This window comes from Setaria italica, chromosome I (genome assembly GCF_000263155.2).
Source record: "Setaria italica strain Yugu1 chromosome I, Setaria_italica_v2.0, whole genome shotgun sequence".
Classification (NCBI taxonomy): domain Eukaryota; kingdom Viridiplantae; phylum Streptophyta; class Magnoliopsida; order Poales; family Poaceae; genus Setaria; species Setaria italica.
In genome coordinates, this window is record NC_028450.1 from 40,618,646 (window position 1) to 40,637,765 (window position 19,120).

General features: G+C 45.3%; 2 protein-coding genes across 3 annotated transcripts; both read left to right on the forward strand.

Moving 5' to 3' along the window:
• Positions 1 to 3,036: 3,036 nt before the first annotated feature.
• Positions 3,037 to 6,953, forward strand: LOC101762752 (heparanase-like protein 3). The gene is made up of 9 exons (XM_004954196.4): positions 3,037 to 3,656; positions 4,228 to 4,264; positions 4,529 to 4,712; positions 4,802 to 4,950; positions 5,301 to 5,534; positions 5,615 to 5,804; positions 5,911 to 6,036; positions 6,166 to 6,265; positions 6,356 to 6,953. The coding sequence occupies exons 1-9, from the start codon at positions 3,417 to 3,419 to the stop codon at positions 6,710 to 6,712; spliced, it is 1,617 nt and encodes a 538-aa protein (XP_004954253.1). The 5' UTR covers positions 3,037 to 3,416; the 3' UTR covers positions 6,713 to 6,953.
• Positions 6,954 to 14,803: 7,850 nt separating this feature from the next.
• On the forward strand, positions 14,804 to 17,845 carry LOC101763159 (pyrophosphate-energized vacuolar membrane proton pump). Of its 2 annotated transcripts, XM_022823073.1 has the most exons (6): positions 14,804 to 15,681; positions 15,844 to 16,223; positions 16,311 to 16,397; positions 16,501 to 16,831; positions 16,920 to 17,176; positions 17,561 to 17,845. In XM_022823073.1, exons 1-6 carry the CDS (start codon positions 14,869 to 14,871, stop codon positions 17,595 to 17,597), a joined length of 1,905 nt encoding a protein of 634 aa, XP_022678808.1. In that variant the 5' UTR covers positions 14,804 to 14,868; the 3' UTR covers positions 17,598 to 17,845. The 2 variants fall into 2 exon arrangements, with proteins under 2 accessions (XP_022678808.1, XP_004954254.1); XM_004954197.3 differs by having other exon boundaries at positions 16,920 to 17,845.
• Positions 17,846 to 19,120: the final 1,275 nt, after the last annotated feature.

Consider the following 19,120-nt stretch of genomic DNA (forward strand, 5'->3'; position numbering starts at 1 on the left):
AGATGGGCGTCCAGCTCTTCGTCTGGATACCATCCACGACCACGGCGGAGAGCTCACGCAGGCGGTGGTTGCTTCCTAGCCCTACCTCCGCTGCCCGCTTGCTGCTGCGGCTTCTTCCCAGACCCAGACGAGTTTCGACGCAGCCGTGGGAGCACCACCGCCATGGCGGTGGCCCCGAGCTTGTGCGAGCGACTACCCCAGGAAGCAGCACGGGGAGCGCAGGGAGCGGCGGCGCGCGAGGCTAGCGGCGTGCAGGGAGCGGTGAGCAGGGCGGACCGGCGGCGAGCGGACCCCGGGGGGGAAGAGCAGCACGGGAGGGGAACGAGGGGATTTCCTGAGACGGTAGGTGGAGGGGCATTATGGTTACCAGTTTTAAGCTAAAGATCTTTAGCTGGGTTTACTTGCAGCTAAAGTATAGCTGGGCTTGTTTGGATCCAAATTGGCTAAATTTAGCTAGGTGAATTTTAGATAGGCGGAGTATATGATCGCGGACAAATAGATACAGCTCCAAAATACGACGGCTGTTTTATTTGTCACTTACTGTCGATGTAGCTAGAGAGACTGGCTACTACGAAAAGTAGCTAGTACAATGTTTAATTTGGAGGGCATTCAAATCTTGCACGCACGTCTTGCAGGAGACATGACCCTTTGGTTAGAGTACTGAATGGACCTACGCTAGTTGTCATGAACGGTCACGAGCAATTCATTGCCTTTCTACTCTGTCGGCGCTGCTTTGAGTTTTGATCACTCCTCCCGACCCGGCTAGTTTCATCAGTGTACGTACCTGTTCCCAAGCAAAGCACTAGTGTACGTTTTACTCCGTGTCCTGGCAGGCATTGGCAGTGTACTAGTGTCAAACCGCGGAAACCAAGTAGCACGCCCATCATTGGCTAATCATCCTCGAGACAGGGACAAAAAGGTGACGATCCGGACGATCCACTAATCTATTGTGGATTTGGCAGTCAGGCGCCGCTAACCATGACGACGCGCGCGGCGCGATGCAGGTGAACCAACGGTGTCGTCTGCTAGGGCAAAGCGCAAAGCATGGAGCAGGGAACGGATAGGGCCTTGTTTAGTTGGCCAAATTGGGAGATGCCAAATTACTGTGCCAGCACTGTAGCACACTGTAGCGTTTCGTTTGTATTTGTGAATTATTGTCCAAATATTGACTAATTAGGCTCAAAAGATTCGTCTCGTAAAGTACAACAAAACTGTGCAATTAGTTTTTAATTTCGTCTACATTTAGTATTTCATGCATGTACCGCAAGTTTGATGTGATGGGGAATCTTCTTTTTGCATAGTGCCAAAGTTGGGTGTTGGGAGGTAACTAAACATGGCCTAGGTCGCAATAAAGCATGGCCAGGCACAAGACATTCCGCCCAGAAAGGAAGCAAACCCCAAAAAGTTCGCGGCGATCAAGAAATCGATCCGAGAGCATATAAAGCCTGGCTTCCATGGTCGTTGATCATGGATAAGTTTGACTATAGATCCATAGCAGATCATCTGTCATCGCGGGTTAAACGAAATACACTGAATATTGACAGACTTTTATCCATTTCTTTAACCAAGATAAGGTGTTTTGTCTTTACTGGTCTCAACTCTCACACAAAGATAAGGTGTCCCGCCGCAGCAAGATTGCTTCGTTCCGACTTGCAGCAAGGTGGAATTGTTCAGACTTCAGAGTTACGGCGGGCAACTTGCAACAGCAAAATCTTTTTACTTGGTCACGCACGCACACGGCCACCGTATACGCTTCCTATAGGATGATGATTATGTTGCAACTTGCAGAGCATTAGGTGTCAAAGGACGGAGGATTAACTGAGACGATTTGCCCAGTCGTACAGAGTGAACAGAGACCATAATCTTAATCTAAGGTCCCGTTTGGAAATTTTTATTTCTTGTCACGTCGAATGTTTAGATACTAATTAGGAGTATTAAATATAGATTAATTACAAAAGCAATTGCATAAATGAAGGCTAATTCGCGAGACAAATCTATTAATCCTAATTAGTTCATGATTTGACCATGTGATGCTACAGTAAATATGTGCTAATCATGGATTAATTAGGCTTAATAGATTCATCTGGCGAATTAGCCACGGCTTATGCAATTAGTTTTATAATAAGTTCACCAATTGATATCAAACATCCGATGTGACCCGAACTAAAAATTAGTCCATGGATCTTAAACATCCCGTAAATGGATTCTGACACATCACATTGATCCATTATTCATGTAACATTATCAGTCAGCTCCTGAGAAAAATATTCATTATCTGAACGCCCTTATTATTTATTTTATTTTTTTGAAAATTAACTTATCTTATTTTTGGGCAAAAACAGCCCTCCATGTTCCACACCAAAGGGGCATAGTGTAGTGTTACACTGTTACCACTGTGTAAATAAAGAAAGCTAGGTCCACCGTCCACATGCAAAAGAGTGAAGCTGCAACTGTACAAGCTGGTGGTGGATGCTGGATGGATTCTCTCGAGACTTTTTACCCCTTCTGCCTGTCCTTGCAGCAGCCAAAGATGAACTTTCCAGCTCTGCAAAACCATGATCTGTTTTCATCCAAAGAACACCATGACACTAATGCCCTCTTGTGACATTTTTTACTCCCTAACTACTTGCTATTAACAAACTACTTCTGAAACAGGAGTACTAGTGTTTGTTTCATCTTAAATGCATATGCATCCTGCCAGTAGTACACTTGCTCTTGTTAACTACTTGCTGTGTTTTGGACACTGGTACAATCTTCAATTATACACCGGACCATTACTTTTTTTAAATTTTTTTTTACCAGTATATACTAGTAATAAATAGGTAAATCTACACGGTTTAGAGGTAGAGAGGATTTTTCAATAGGAAATTTGGAATACAAATGTGACGTGGTTTTAAATATTGTGAGAATCGCAAATCTGCCATGCCTTTAAGATTTGACAGCTCGCATGAGCTAACTAAACGTGTCCTTTTGACGAGATACGGCTGCTCCGTGCTCCTGCTCTCAATCAGCGCTGTTTGCGTTGCCTCATTTCCTGCTTCCCTCTCCTTCCCGCTGCCATGTATAAAGATTCCAAGCTTCCCCAACCAAGCCTGCCACCATTAAAAGCCGCAGGCCCAGCAGCTCATCCATCTGACCTGACCTCTCTCCCCTGAACAACCAGGGTCAGTCAGGTCTCTCTCTGCTTTGCCTAACCATCCGTTCATCCCCCGACCACACCAGAGGTTCCCCGCCTTGAGATGCTTTACATGTTGTAGCCGGCAAGAACCTTCCCTCCCCGGCGCAAAGGGGCTCGCTTTCCTTGGAGGGGCATTGTCCCTTTCCGGCTTTCCCCGGCATTTCCCCTCTGGTTCTAAACAAGCCTTTCCTTGCCCCCGGGCTTCGTTCTTGTTGCCTCTTGGTGTGCCTTCTGCGGAATGGCGGCGGGGCTGCTGCTCAAGATGGTCGGGTTCTGCGTCTGGGCCCTCTTCTGGCTCGGCGGCACCGCCACCGTGAGCACCACGGCCCTCGCCGGCGGCGACGCGGTGGTCGTGGACGCGCGGTCCGCCGTCGCGGCGACGGACGACGACTTCGTCTGCGCCACATTGGACTGGTGGCCGCCGGACAAGTGCGACTACGGCACCTGCAGCTGGGGCCGCGCCTCCCTCCTCAACCTGGTCAGTTCAGCTTCACACACACGCATGGTGCCTTGCCAGATTACTTGAGTGCCTGAGCTCTGAACTTAGTTTATGCCCATGCCAAGGATAATTCTGTGGAACCCGTAGACCATGTACGGGGATCTCAATGAATCTTTTTTCTAGTTTTCTCTTGGTCGGCAGCGACATACTCTTTGTGAGCTGTGTTCGATAGTATCATAGTAACAATTTGGAATTCGACAGCCTAGGGAGATTCATTGGTTTCATTCCATGGACCTAGAGTCATGCCGGGCTGTCTGCATTTACAGTAGAGTAGCTTTTCCTACCAATCATGTGCAAATGTAAAGCCTACCAAAATACTTGGCTATATTCTAATGCTCGTGATTAGAGAATGGTTGGAGATTCATCAAAAGAAGAACAGAGGTCAGGTTGTAGGAATTTACTATATTAGGGTACGTGCTTGCGTGCGTGCCTGCTCAACTGTGCGTTTGCTAGTTTTCAATTCATTGGCTGCTAGCTTTGCAGAAGTTTGTGCAAATCAAACCATGACATGGGTTATTGACACAGGTCTTTAATATTTTCCTCCCTGCAGAATCTCTCTAACAAAATCCTGCTGAATGCCGTCAAAGGTAAGCCAACACATGATCACAATCCCTTTCGCTTTCATAAGAAAATTTGCCCTACTGTCCAATCAAGAAATAAATGGTCTTGCTTGAAATATAATACAGTCGTTGGTTTTCGATGTGACGGTAACAAACCAACTGTAGCAAAAAGTTCTAGCAGCAGTAGTACTCTGAAAGCCATGGCATATTCTTTTCGTAAGATGAAATCTATGGTACTGGTTCGTTTGATATGTGGCCCATCCTCAGATAATAATCTAATAAAATTTGCAGCATTCTCCCCTCTGAAGCTCCGGCTGGGCGGCTCTTTGCAAGATATGTTGATATATGACACCGGTGACTCTCACCAGTCATGCACTCCATTCGTGAAGAACACGTCCGCGATGTTCGGTTTCTCACAAGGATGCCTACCGTTGAATAGATGGGATGAGCTAAATGCTTTTTTCCAAAAATCTGGGTATTTTGGTCTACTCATAACCTCAGGAGAGTTGCAGGAACTGCATTCTATTTGGACATGATTGCCTAACCTTGTGCTTGATGTTGCAGGGCAAAAATTATTTTTGGGTTGAATGCTCTGAATGGACGGGTCCCAATGCCCGATGGTTCTTTAGGGGGGCCATGGAATTACACGAATGCAGCTTCTTTTATTCGCTACGCCGTCAACAAAGGATATGATATCCATGGATGGGAGCTCGGTATGTTCTGTGTAATCTTGTGGGTTGTGTGGTTTTGTCACAAAAGAGCGTCACGTTATCTTCCTATGATATGGTTTTGAAGCCACTTTATTTAGACAGTTCTGATAAGTGTGTAGGAAAGGAATCCAGACAAGTGTGTCGACATCATTTAGATAGGAGTAGATAATTGGTTAAGCTATCAGTAAAGGGCTAAGGAAAAGATCATAGATGATGCTTTCAGTGTCTTTTCACACGTCAATGTGCAAAAGGCATACTTTTATGTACACTAGTTTTGCTTAAGAAGCAATCCAATCTGAGCAGTACTTCTGCATAGTATAGTATTTTGGAACCTTAATACAGTGTTATTGTAGGAAATGAACTCAGTGGTAGTGGAGTTGGAGCCCGGATTGATGCAGACCAATATGCAGCAGATGTGATTACTCTGAAACAAATCATTGACAGCACCTACCAAGGCAACCCATCAAAGCCTCTAGTACTTGCACCAGGAGGCTTCTTTGATGCAGCCTGGTTCACTGAACTCGTCAGCAAAACAAAGCCAAGCCAAATGGATGTGATCACTCACCATATCTACAATTTAGGCCCCGGTATGCTCGCCTTGACTTGCCATGTACATGACTTGGAGACTTGGAATCTGCATAACTAGATAGAATGATGAATGTATCAGGTGTTGATGATCATCTGATTGAGAAAATTCTTAATCCATCTTACCTTGATGGTGAGGCGAGCACGTTCAGCAATCTTCAGGGGATACTGAAGTCTGCAGGGACATCCACCGTTGCCTGGGTTGGCGAGGCTGGAGGGGCTTACAATAGTGGTCACCACCTTGTAACTGATGCATTTGTGTTCAGCTTCTGGTAAGCCAGGAGCATGCTTGAAGCAGCACACAGCTATGCTCAGCAATTGAATTTGAAGGAACCACCTGAAGAAGTATTTATTGACTTTCAACTGATGACGTTTCAGGTATCTGGATCAGCTTGGGATGTCATCAAAGTATGACACAAAGAGTTACTGTAGACAGACCTTGGTTGGTGGGAACTATGGCCTGCTCAACAAAACTACATTTGAACCAAATCCTGACTATTACAGGTAGACATACATAAATTCTCCATAGCTTCAGTGTATGTATCAGGTGTTGATGGTCATCTTTCAAAATAAAAGGATAGGAGAAAGAAACTTTGTGCATCTTAATTTAGTAACTTTCTGATTTCTCCGCAGTGCTTTACTATGGCATCGCCTCATGGGAACCAAGGTCCTCTCGACGACATTCAATGGCACAAATAAGATCCGTACTTATGCACATTGTGCAAGAAATTCGGTGAGGGAGCACATACAATTCAAAGTTCCGTTTCTTTTTTTGCAACTCCTAGTAACTATCTGAACCAACCTATTTCCTTGAATTTTTCAGGAAGGGATTACTCTGCTCCTGATCAATCTCAGTGGCAACAATACAAACCACATTTACGTGGCGAGCGAAGGTGCACGGACCCAGAGTGCAAGGAAGGAGAATAGAAGGTTTGGTCACATTCCTGGGCTTGGTGAAGCCGCCGAGCTCACAAGAGAAGAGTACCATCTCACTCCCAAAGATGGGAACTTGCAGAGCCAACAAGTGCTGCTGAATGGCAATGTGTTGGCGACTGATGCCAATGGAGACATCCCAAAGCTGGAGCCTGTGCAGGTCGAGGGAACACAGCCCATAACCGTGGGTCCTTACTCCATTGTGTTTGCTCACATCCCAAGCTTCTATGCTCCTGCCTGCAGTTAGATATTTTTTATTATCTGATTTTTTTCACATTCTCGGTGTGAACGATGCTATTGTCATAGGTTAGATGATGTCTGGGTGATCGGCGAAGCTTGTTCACCTGCACGTGAAGTAAGCTGTAAGGCTGAAAGATTTGTGATTTGTCATTCTTTTAAGAAAGAATTGTTCAGATAATGTATGAGAAAAAAGGAAGGAAAAATGAAATAAGTTAAAAGAAAAGGGTATAAGTCCAATTTTCATCCTACAACTGTAGCAGAAGCTTGATTTTCAACCCACAACTACAAAATCGGACACGGAGGGCCATCCAATTGTCAAAACCGGGCAAATTTGGCCCTTTGGGTGATTTCAAGGGTAGTTTTGCATTTTCTAGAATTTTTTTTTAAAAATAGGTTTAATTAAAAAATTCATAACTAATTCATTTCAAACCAAAAGAATATAAATTTTAGTGCCAATAAATTTCTAAAAATGTAACCTACCTGTTGTTGATGTTCTATTTGGTATTATTTGAATCTTAGTTGTTCATGATCCTTGTGTTTTATTACAAGATAAAACACAAGGAATAGTAACAAATATGATGGAAAAAACTCCAAATAGAGTACCGACAAATAGCCTACATTTTTAGAAAGTTTTTGATACCAACTTCATATTTTTTTGGATTTGAAATGAATTAGTTATGAATTTTTTTGATTGAATCAAAACCTTTTAAATTTCTAGAAAATACAAAACCACACTCGAAACCACCCAAAGGGCCAAATTTGCATGGTTTTGACAGTTGGATGGCCTTCCCTGTCCGGTTTTGTGGTTGTGCTATAGTTAGAAGGTGAAAATTGGACTTTTTCGAAAGAAAAAAGTTTGCAATTTTGGTCAATACCTCTCTCATTTTGTTTGAGAAATCAGAAAAGGGGACAAGTTGGCTAGGAATCATGCCACGGTTGAAAGATAAAGAAAGAAATATGAGACAAGACCAGAAATACTTCTTTGAGGCGATTGGCGAATCTAGAAAGTTGTTTCTTCTTTGCAAACAATTTTGTGTTTTATAATCTTCGTCATGGGGAAAAGAGGGTAAGATATTTTTTCAATTTTGTTCACATAGGCATAGCTTTAATGCGACCACTATTTGTCACTGCAACTAGAAGATCTTGCTGGCATTGGTGGACCAGAGTTTGAGTCCATGTTGACCCTGTTCCTCACCGACAGCGAGCTCACACTCTCTTTCGAGTTTTCGACCCAAGTTGTGCAGGCACCAGGGTCATCGGTGACTGCTCATCGATCCTGCGGGATTTTAGGTTTGTTTGTTTTGTGCCAAAATTTTAAGGCGCCAATTATTGCTGACAGACCTAGTATCCTCGGTGATCTCCAACCCTTAACCCTTACTTGTCAGTTTTCACAATGGAGGACACGTTATAATAGTTCAACAATTATATCAATAAGTTGTTGATGAGATTATCGTGGTATTTATCTCCACTGATCTTGGTAGGCTCAATAAGTTATTGATGAGATTATCCCTCGTGATGACTGATGAATTTCAGTTCATCTATGACAATTGACAACACACAGAAGGTTTCGGATGCGAGTTTGAGGTCTCATAAAAAACACACACACACCGCAAGCTCCAATTCCAATTCTAATTTTATACTAGCGCTGTTCTTTTCTCTTGTAGCCAACACATTGATGTCCAGCACCACCAGGAAGAAGAGGCTACAAAAGAAGGGATGTGCTAAAAACACACTCTTCAACCATGCCAATATGCTGCTGGACAACTCTTATAATAACATTTTCACTCAAACAGGTAAGAAAATATACTTTCTAAACAAGAATACATATCCCTTTAAAGGGGTATTTCAACAGCATAACAGGGGAAATTTTAGCAACATTTCAATAACATTTCACCATAGAATAACATGAAAGATTCAAAAGAGCATTTCACCATAGAAGAACAGGTTAGGTTCAAAGTAAAGTAACAGGTCTAGCGAAATAAAATGACATATTATAGCCACATTAGGCTATCTAGTACAATACCAGATCCCCACATCACAATACCATGGATTGTGCAGCAACATTATAAACAAGAAATGGTAAAAATAACTACCCTAATTAACTCTCTTCCTCTTCTCCCCACCCCTCCCTCCTGCCCATTTGCCTACCCTGCTTTGGTGGTGATGGTGGTGGTGGTGTGTAAAGCTTCTTTAGTATTTTTATGAAATGTGTTGACTTTATCGCCACTCTCATCTCATTCAAAGATTGGTAGTCTTGCAACAAGTTCCCATGGTAAGTTCACTGTCCTCTGTCACCTCATTGTCCATGGTAAAGACAGGTGCTGATGTCAATCTACTTAGTCTACCGTTAGTTGTCTCAAAGTACTCACATGATACCAGAAAGTACTTCCTTGAATCGACCAACAGAGATTTGCTTTAAGATATGATTCCACACATTCCAAAGTTGTATATGTAGGTTGGTAAAACGTACCGGTGGAAGAATAATTTTCACATGTTATTTTGTTCATTTTTTAAACTAATTGTTCGAGATGTTAATTTATTTGTTCACTTTAAAGACTAATTTGTTCGCTATAACAATAATTGTTCGTTTGTTCTTAATATTGAAACAATTTGTTATGGACAGTGCTGTCCTCTACCGCTACTCTTGACTAGACTTTTCTTGTGCTTCTACCTTCCCTCTTTTTGGAGATGTGATAGGACCGGCTTTGTCGTTGAGATGTGAGGGAAGGGAGCTCTCACATTGCCTAGAGTGTTTGGTACTGGACCCTCAGGTGAAGGGCCGGTGTTTTGTGCCGACTTCCTTGTTGAGGTGTTGACCTTAGGATTTGTGCTTGCTTCCTTGACTTTGCTGCTACCGCATGCATAAACTTCCACAGCCATAAATAGGTTCATCCATGCATATAGTTTATTTCCCCCATTTCCTTGGATTTGTTGCTTTTGGGAGTTAACATGGCCTACTCGCTTCTCGGGTAGACGCTGGCTTTTCAGGTGAGGAGCCGGACTACGACTTCGACAATGACGGATGGAAAGACTAGGGATCGTGCTATGCTCAAGTCGCCTGTTGGAGTTGGAGTTCACCTTAGTTTCAGTTACCGCTGCGTAGATGTTTTACTTTTCATGTTTCAGTCCCGTTGGACTTGTACCGACATGTGCCGATGAGATGTACTCGTACTCATGTTATCCGTAATAATATTGTACTCTATTTCCCTCTTTACTTATGTGTTGTATGGATTTGTACTATCTAAGATAGGGATTCGCACGTAATAGTCTTCCTAGGACTATAACCGAGGTGCGTAGGTATGAATTCTCAGTTTTGGGAATTCTTGTCCGAGGGCCTCGGCCTCCCCTGGCTACAAACACCCCCCCCCCCAAAAAAACCCTAGTTTAGGTTAAAGTGCAGTGATGTCCAATGCTTGCTTAACCTCTCTCTCACAGTAATTAGGAAGTGATAAGTGTAGTTGTTTAGGCATTCATTCGGATTGGGCCGTCTCGTGTGTTGGGCCGTATTGGTGGGCCTCCTATCTCGTGCGTTGCACTTGCGTACTGGGGATTAGCTTATATGGGCTGTATTATTTCATTTCCTGGGCCTCGCGACCCTGACTTTTCCTTGCTTGCAGATGCAGCAGGTGCAGGACCAAGATCCGATGAAAACCAATCCGAGCCCGAATGTGTACCGAAGAGCGACGGACTACAGGATGGGTGTTGTGTTGGTGATCACCGAACGAAACCGCCTGGGCACCGGCTTCGTCATCCAAGAGGCAACCCAGTTGTCGCCGCCGGCGCCGGCGCTTGTCCTCACTTGTTACCACACGGTGCAAGCGAGCATTGACAAAGGCGTTGGCGTGTACGTGAGGAAGCCGTTGGCGGAAGGAGGGGTGCAAGAACTGCTGGCTAAGGTGGTCAAGTACGATGCCGTCACCGACATGGCTCTGCTCGCGGTTCCACGACTGAGGGGCACGCCCGTACTGGCCTTCACCCCACCGGGCGACGCTGGTGATTGTGCGACGCCCGTACATGATACCAGAAGGTCCTTGAATCGACCAACAGAGATTTGTAATCTTTAAGATATGATTCCACACATTCCAAAGTTGTATATGTAGGTTGGTAAAACGTACCGGTGGAAGAATAATTTTCACATGTTATTTTGTTCATTTTTTAAACTAATTGTTCGAGATGTTAATTTATTTGTTCACTTTAAAGACTAATTTGTTCGCTATAACAATAATTGTTCGTTTGTTCTTAATATTGAAACAATTTGTTCGCTGTGGAGCTATTTTCCACAAGTAGACTAATTTATTCATGATGTTAAATTATTTGTTTGTTTTGTAGGCTAATTTTTTCAACGTTGTGGAATTATTTCTTGGGCCTAAGAGTCTAAAGGAAGCTGTGGAACTATAGAAAAGAGGCAATTTTGTGTGGTTTTGCATTGCAGCGTACGAATCGTCACCTCATGAGGCGTGTAGTGGTGTTTATGTATTGTCCATTATATAAATAAAGAAAAACTAGTGATATTTTGAGCCAAAGATACATAGAGCATTAGCTTTGTGAATCGTTACTCAACTACCTCACTTCTTTGTCTTTTTTATGTGGATACACCGACATTTGTGTGTCGTTTGTTTTTTAAGTGATGCGATAAGAAGAATTCGACAGAACAAACACACCCACCACGGGGAGTCCTATTTATCTTATGGAAGATAGAAAATATCTGCATCGCACAGTCCAGAAACTAGAAAGGCCCAATATCCTATCGGCCCAAACTAGCAAGACCATCATGCATGATGCGTGCGTGTTTCCTGCACCTTTTTCCTTCGCGTGTAATATGGTTGTATAGACTAGTGTTGCACAGATGCTAGATGAACGACCTTGTGTCATGGTTGTGCTTTTATTCAATATTTCAAAAACTATATTCAAAAGTTTTAAAAGACTAGAATCAATATTTTCTACAACATAGATCAACATTTTAAAAGACTAGATCCAACATTTTGAAAAAGTATATATTCAACATTTTTCAAAACCCATATAACAGTTTCAAATAATAGATTCAAAATTTTGAAAAAAAATATAGATTCAACATTTCTCAAAACCTGTATCATCATTTTCAAATAATAGATTCAACATTTTCAAAAAAAGTATACATTCAACATTTTTCAAAAGCTACCTCAACATTTTTAAATAATAGATTCAACATTTTTAAAAACAGGTCTCAACATTTTTAAATAATAGATTCAACATATTGAAAAAGTATACATTCAACATTTTTCAAGACTTGTATCAACATTTTCAAATAATAGATTCAACATTTTTCGAAACATGCATCAACATTTTTAAATAATAGATTCAACATTTTTTAAAAACCTTGATCAACTTTTTTCTTAGAAACCTTGATCAACATTTCCTTTTGCATTTACCAACTTTTTTTGGCTCAACATTTTTTTGACATTCACCAACTTTTTTTACGTAAAAAATGTTGAAATAGTGTATCTAAAAATGTTAAATTTTAAAAATATAGCAAAACATGGTCATATGGGATCTCATTGTGTTGCATTAATTCTCAACAATATAGTTGTTCAAATGGATTCGAAAAACAATCTGCGGTTTGGGAGAAAAATACATTTGAAGTTTGAAATCCAAAAACGAATTCCACTCACCAGGACGAATCCTGCACTCCCAGTGCATGCGTTGTGTGCTGTTGGGTACGGCAGAGAGAAGTATTCTGATCCGACGGTTTAGAAACATTGGAAGATCTACAGGAAAAATTCTTCCGGAACATGTTTTTTTGAAAAGGAGCAGGAGCACTGCTAATTCATATAAGAAGAGTGAATGTTCTGGAACATGTATAGGACGGGTCAAGACTACAGCTAATAAGAAGAAGGGAAAACTATTGCCCTCTCGCACCAATACAAAACCTTTTATATTTTTCTTTTGTTTCGCACGATATTGTTTTTTTAAGGATTAAGTATGTATTATCAATACTACTATCTTCTTTATCATGTTAACAATGAAAAAAATAGGGCTCAGTGACTTGGGCTCCAGCTGACACGAAGCCATTTACCAAGCTAAGGTGAAAATAAATTGAGGAAGGAGACGAGCTTGTGAATCTAGAATTTTTTTTGGCTTTGCGGGCTCCATCATCGCGTGCTACAATACCGAAGCTAAAGTAACACGGGAAATAAGACCTTAGAGGCCCTCCAAACTGTAGAGCACAGCACGGCCACTCCGCCCTTTGCCTACAACGCTATACCAAACAACGCTAGCTCCGTGGATCCACATGTGAATCCATTCGTCTGATTTACACTCTGCTCCTAGAGAGAGGAGGAAAAAAAAAATACTTGCTCCCTGAATCGTCCATCTAGACGCCGGTGTGCAATCTGGATGCAGTTTGCCATCAGCACCTTAATGCCTTCCACGAATCGTCGCTCAGGATCAGGAGCGGTCGAGTGGAGCTGGAGCTCCCTGAATAGTAGATGTTTCAATTGCAGTTGGCATGTAGTCACCGTGGTCGGTCCAAGTTTTCTTTTTCTTTTTTCTTTTCTTTTATTACCCTGTAACATAGCCTGTCAGGATTAGCTACATGCATTATTCCTACTTTTTTTTAACGAAATTGGCTTAAAAAAACGTGTCTACTGTAAGTGTACATAGGATGGTATTTCGATACCCCGCATATACATATAACTTGATCGACTTTTGTGTCCAAAGGTCCTTTATATTGTGTGAGTACAAAAAAAATGTAGGCAGAGGCAGAGCACAATTCTGTAATCTGCTGCACCGCAAGTGTGTCCGGAATTCGGCCCCTGTATTAGCAACCAGATACTTAAAAATGTGGTGCTTTTTTCGCACGATCGAGTCATCAACCATTACACAATAGCGTGTCACCCCTTCGTGGGTCCAGGATGCTGACATGGCGTCGCCTCGGTGCCAACAGTTTCTCACGAAACCTGGACCGCTGTGTATATTTCTCTTGCAAACATTTCTAAATAGTTGGGATCTTAGAAGCGATCTTGATGTTGTTGAGCTAATGCGAGACCGCATCAGGGCCCCTTAGTTTTTTTTTTCTGTTTCTTGTTCGTTAGAGCTTGTATCCCTCTACTGCATTTAAAAGAAGAAAAAGAATACCATTCTACTGGCGCGGTGGCATTGGCTTCGCGTTGAGTCGTCGATGCAGTTCAGATTTGAGAGTGGAGCAAGTTTGGGTTTTGGTGTTGGTCAGTTCTGAATCTTGTGATTACCACGGCGAACATAGGAGGAACCGAAGCTTTGGTGCTAAATCCATGTAGCTGCCTGTATACTTAGCTGCACTGCACTAAACCCTGCCAAGTCTTCAAGGCCCCACTCCCCAGTGCACACTCGGCTCGCTGTCGTCTACTGTATATCTACCGATTGGCTGGCTGGTGCGACGAAACTGCTTTGGCCGCGGGAACGGAAACCACCGGCGGCCGTGTGATCTCTGCCGGCGACACGGGACACGGCCCGCAGCAGAGGCCAAAACGGCTACCGCTCCTGCCGTCGCCGGTCGCCATCTGTGGAAATGGAAACCCGGTGGCGTGGCGTCGCCGAGGAATCAGCCCGACACCGCCGGCGGCGCGCGCTACCCGCCTGCTGCTGACCACAGGCAGCTAGGACGACAAAGAGCGTACGATACGAGGAAAACTACAGGCGAGGCGACGGCCGCTATCCAGAAACCGCGAGCACACGACATCAGCCCGCTGCCCGCTAGCTTGTCTTTCCTCAAATTTCACCGATCCCACTTGTCATTCCCTCATGTTTTTTTTCTCCTTTTCTTTTGCACGACTGGACTGGACAATCTTAGATTGTTGACAGCATTCAACACAGCTTGATTATGCATGCGACATGATGCTCACAAAAGGAGCCATGTCGAACGGGCCCACTTAGCAGCGAAGGCAAACCAAAATCTAATTCATTTTTCATTGGCCAAGCTTCACAATTTGCTCCATCATCCAGGTGTCACCTGCACGCCCGACAGCTGCGTCGCACCTATATATATAAGCTCCGCACCTCCGAAGAGTGCCAAAGAAAGAGCACACTGCACACTGCACCGCACACAGAACACTTGAGATACACGCTGACACGCATCCGCACAAGCTAGCTTCGCACCGCCAACTTCCTTCCAACGGTTTCGAGCGCCGCATTTCGTTCGGTCCGACCATGGCGATCCTGTCGGACGCCGCCACCGAGGTGCTCGTCCCGCTCGCCGCGGTCGTCGGCATCGCCTTCGCCGTCGCGCAGTGGGTGCTCGTCTCGCGCGTCAAGCTCTCGCCGTCCGCGCGCGGCGGCGCCAGGGACAAGGACGTGCTCGGCGACTCGCTGATCGAGGAGGAGGAGGGCCTCAATGACCACAACGTCGTCGTCCGGTGCGCCGAGATCCAGAACGCCATCGCCCAAGGGGCGACATCGTTCCTCTTCACCGAGTACCGGTACGTCGGCATCTTCATGTCCATCTTCGCCGTCGTCATCTTCGTCTTCCTCGGCTCCGTCGAGGGGTTCAGCACCAGGACCCACCCCTGCACCTACAGCAAGGGCAGGGAGTGCAAGCCCGCCCTCTTCAACGCCCTCTTCAGCACCGTCTCCTTCCTGCTCGGGGCCATCACCTCCGTCGTATCGGGTTTCCTCGGCATGAAGATCGCCACCTACGCCAACGCCCGGACCACGCTGGAAGCCAGGAAAGGCGTCGGCAAGGCCTTCATCACCGCGTTCCGCTCGGGCGCGGTGATGGGCTTCTTGCTCGCGTCGAATGGACTCCTCGTGCTTTACATCGCCATCAACCTGTTCAAGATGTACTACGGCGACGATTGGGAGGGCCTGTTCGAGTCTATCACTGGGTATGGCCTTGGTGGATCTTCAATGGCGCTGTTTGGAAGGGTCGGAGGCGGGATCTACACCAAGGCCGCCGACGTGGGCGCTGATCTTGTTGGCAAAGTTGAGAGGAACATTCCTGAAGATGATCCCAGAAACCCCGCTGTAAGTATTCCAAAATGAACAGTTTAATCTATGACTATATTTATACCAGTTCAGCAGCAACAAATTAAAGATATCAATTCAGTGGTTTACTGCTACCACTTTACAGAACTTGGTATTTAAAAAGAGGAATACTTTACTGAAACTGCAAGTTCTCTCTCTCAGGTGATTGCTGACAACGTCGGAGATAACGTTGGTGACATCGCTGGAATGGGGTCGGATCTCTTTGGATCATATGCTGAATCTTCCTGCGCTGCCCTCGTTGTGGCTTCCATTTCTTCATTTGGGGTCAACCATGATTTCACTGGGATGTGCTACCCGCTGCTAGTCAGCTCCGTTGGCATCATTGTCTGCTTGATCACCACACTCTTTGCAACCGACATCTTTGAGATAAAGGCTGTGAAAGAAATTGAGCCTGCACTGAAGAAGCAGCTCATCATCTCGACGGCTCTGATGACTGTCGGTATCGCGCTGATCAGTTGGTTGGCACTCCCAGCTAAATTCACAATCTTCAATTTTGGCGAACAAAAACAAGTTACCAACTGGTAAGTTAATCGCTAGTGCTGATTGTTTGTTACTAATTTCATGAAATGCATTATCTTCTGTTAATCGCGATCACACCACTTTTGCAGGGGATTGTTTCTGTGTGTTGCAATTGGTCTCTGGGCTGGTTTGATCATTGGATACGTGACAGAATACTATACTAGCAATGCATACGGGCAAGAAATTTTGCAGTTCAATTGTAAAAAAAAAATCATCTGCTAGTTGGTAGGGCTTTAATCCATGGTGCTAACTGCAATCTGCTTATCTGCTACGCTGCAGCCCTGTTCAAGATGTCGCCGATGCCTGCAGAACTGGCGCCGCCACCAATGTCATCTTCGGCCTTGCTCTGGGATACAAGTCCGTCATAATCCCCATCTTCGCTATTGCTGTTGGCATCTACATCAGTTTCACCATTGCTGCGATGTATGGCATTGCCGTTGCTGCTCTTGGCATGCTGAGCACAATTGCGACTGGCCTTTCCATCGACGCTTACGGTCCTATCAGTGACAACGCCGGTGGCATTGCTGAGATGGCAGGGATGAGCCACAGGATTCGTGAGAGGACCGACGCACTCGATGCCGCTGGAAACACAACTGCGGCCATTGGAAAGGTAACACAAACCTATATTTCTTGCAAGAACAATGATAAAAGAAAAACACTTCAAATAGTTGCAAAAAAAATTATGTTTTCCTCTGCAGGGTTTTGCCATTGGATCAGCCGCCCTGGTGTCGCTGGCCCTGTTCGGGGCGTTCGTAAGCAGGGCCGGGGTGAAGGTGGTTGACGTGCTGTCCCCGAAGGTGATCATCGGCTTGGTGGTGGGCGCCATGCTCCCGTACTGGTTCTCGGCGATGACGATGAAGAGCGTGGGCCGGGCCGCGCTGGAGATGGTGGAGGAGGTCCGGCGGCAGTTCAACACCATCCCGGGCCTGATGGAGGGCACGGGCAAGCCCGACTACGCCAACTGCGTCAAGATCTCCACCGACGCCTCCATCAAGCAGATGATCCCGCCGGGGGCGCTGGTGATGCTCACGCCCCTCGTCGTCGGCACCTTCTTCGGCGTGGAGACGCTGTCGGGGGTCCTCGCCGGCGCCCTGGTCTCCGGCGTGCAGGTCGCCATCTCCGCGTCCAACACCGGCGGCGCCTGGGACAACGCCAAGAAGTACATCGAGGCCGGGGCGAGCGAGCACGCGAGGGCGCTGGGGCCCAAGGGCTCCGACTGCCACAAGGCTGCCGTGATCGGCGACACCATCGGGGACCCGCTCAAGGACACCTCCGGCCCGTCGCTCAACATCCTCATCAAGCTCATGGCCGTCGAGTCCCTCGTCTTTGCGCCATTCTTCGCCACCCACGGCGGCATCCTCTTCAAGCTCTTCTAGCTGGTTCTAGTGTTCTAGACCAGGAAGCAGAAGAGCTCAGCTCCCGCGGATGATTTGAAAATGGTTACTCCGATCCGGCGCGTGCCAATAAAACCAAGCCCCTGCAGAGGACGGCGCTAGTTCATGTTCTCCTTGTAGATTGTAGCTTAAGCTTGCTGTGTGAACACCTGCATTGTCGTACAGTACTGTACAGAGTGACCAGATGGTGTCCATCTGTGGCATTGTTTTTTAGACGAAGTGTCATAGAGCTGCCGATTATATTAAAAAGAAGAGCATTTCAGAAAGGAGGATTGTACAAGACTTAAAAGAAACAGGAAAGGAAAAAAGAAAACGTGATCCAAGCACAGGACCGGTTAGGTCTGGCTAGTTTAGCCACCGCGTCCAACTATCTAATTCGTCTCTAACTCGGAAGAAGACTGTGTTACTCGTGTCCTCTTTGTGGTCAAAATTCTCGCGTTCCTCTCTTTCCAGATTACCCAAGATGTTAGCATGATCAGCGAGTGTAGGCTCTTTCTTGAGTTGGTAATTGAGGTTGCTCTACTCGTCCACCATGTATGGATATCACCGTCGTGTTGCGGCCATTCCCTCGGGTGCAATGCCAAAATTGCCAACCACTCTGCTATAGAAGCCCAAACCTTCCTCGTGAATCTGCAGTCAGCAAAGAGATGTATAGCTATTTCCGGTTGATTTCTGCAAAGTGGGCACGTTGCTTGGTTTGGCCATCCTCTTGTTTGCTCTTGTTTGTAGCCTGTCTGCCGTCCATAGCCTATTCTGAAAGGCCAACTAGGAAAACAGCTTGCAACTTGCAGGAGCCCAATTTCTCCATATAAGTGTGTCAAAATTTGTTGTCGCGGAGCCGAGGAATTAGGCAATGTAAGCTGACTTTGCCGAGTAGTTTCCATGGGCCGTTAGTTTCCATACGATGTCGTCGTGCGCCTCTGTGTTGATGTTGATGGTTCGGGTTGCTTGCCAAGTGTAGATAAGTTCATGTAGATGCTGTAGTGAGAACTCGGTATGGTGAAAATTTAGATCTCTTGTCCAATTGTTATTATTCAGCGCATCCTGTAGCATTCTTTGCTTCTTCCTGGAGATGTTGAATATATTTGGTGCAAAGTCAATCAGCCTTTGCCCTTTGAACTAGCTGTTGTGCCAGATGGATGTTCGCCTGCTGCTGCCGACTATGATTTGAGTGGCCGCCGCAAAGAGCTTCCTGTCTATTTTTGTGCATGGGATTTCCGATCCACTCCACGGTTTATCCTGCTCTTTCTATTCCTGCCAAAGCCACCGAAGCCTGAGGCTCCTTGCAAACCGTTTTAGGTTAAGAATGCCTAGGCCACCTAGCCGTGTTGGCCTGGCTGATCGGATCCAGTTAACTTTGTATTTTCCACCCGTGATCGCTCCCGCGCCTGCCTAGAAGAATCTTTTCTGTATAGCATCAATCTCTTCGAGGACCACTTTTGGTGCATTGATTGTGCTTAGAAGGTATACTGGCTGTGATGTTAGCATGTTAGCACCGCTTTGAC

Excerpts from the sequence above, each read along its gene's own strand:
- LOC101762752 (XM_004954196.4), top strand. The coding sequence starts at position 3,417 with ATGGCGGCGGGGCTGCTGCTCAAGATGGTCGGGTTCTGCGTCTGGGCC. Across the intron at positions 5,535-5,614 it reads TATCTACAATTTAGGCCCCG|GTGTTGATGATCATCTGATT; the intron begins GTATGCTCGCCT and ends TGAATGTATCAG. Across the intron at positions 5,805-5,910 it reads GCATTTGTGTTCAGCTTCTG|GTATCTGGATCAGCTTGGGA; the intron begins GTAAGCCAGGAG and ends ATGACGTTTCAG.
- LOC101763159 (XM_004954197.3), top strand. The coding sequence starts at position 14,869 with ATGGCGATCCTGTCGGACGCCGCCACCGAGGTGCTCGTCCCGCTCGCC. Across the intron at positions 16,224-16,310 it reads CAAAAACAAGTTACCAACTG|GGGATTGTTTCTGTGTGTTG; the intron begins GTAAGTTAATCG and ends CCACTTTTGCAG. Across the intron at positions 16,832-16,919 it reads CAACTGCGGCCATTGGAAAG|GGTTTTGCCATTGGATCAGC; the intron begins GTAACACAAACC and ends TTTCCTCTGCAG.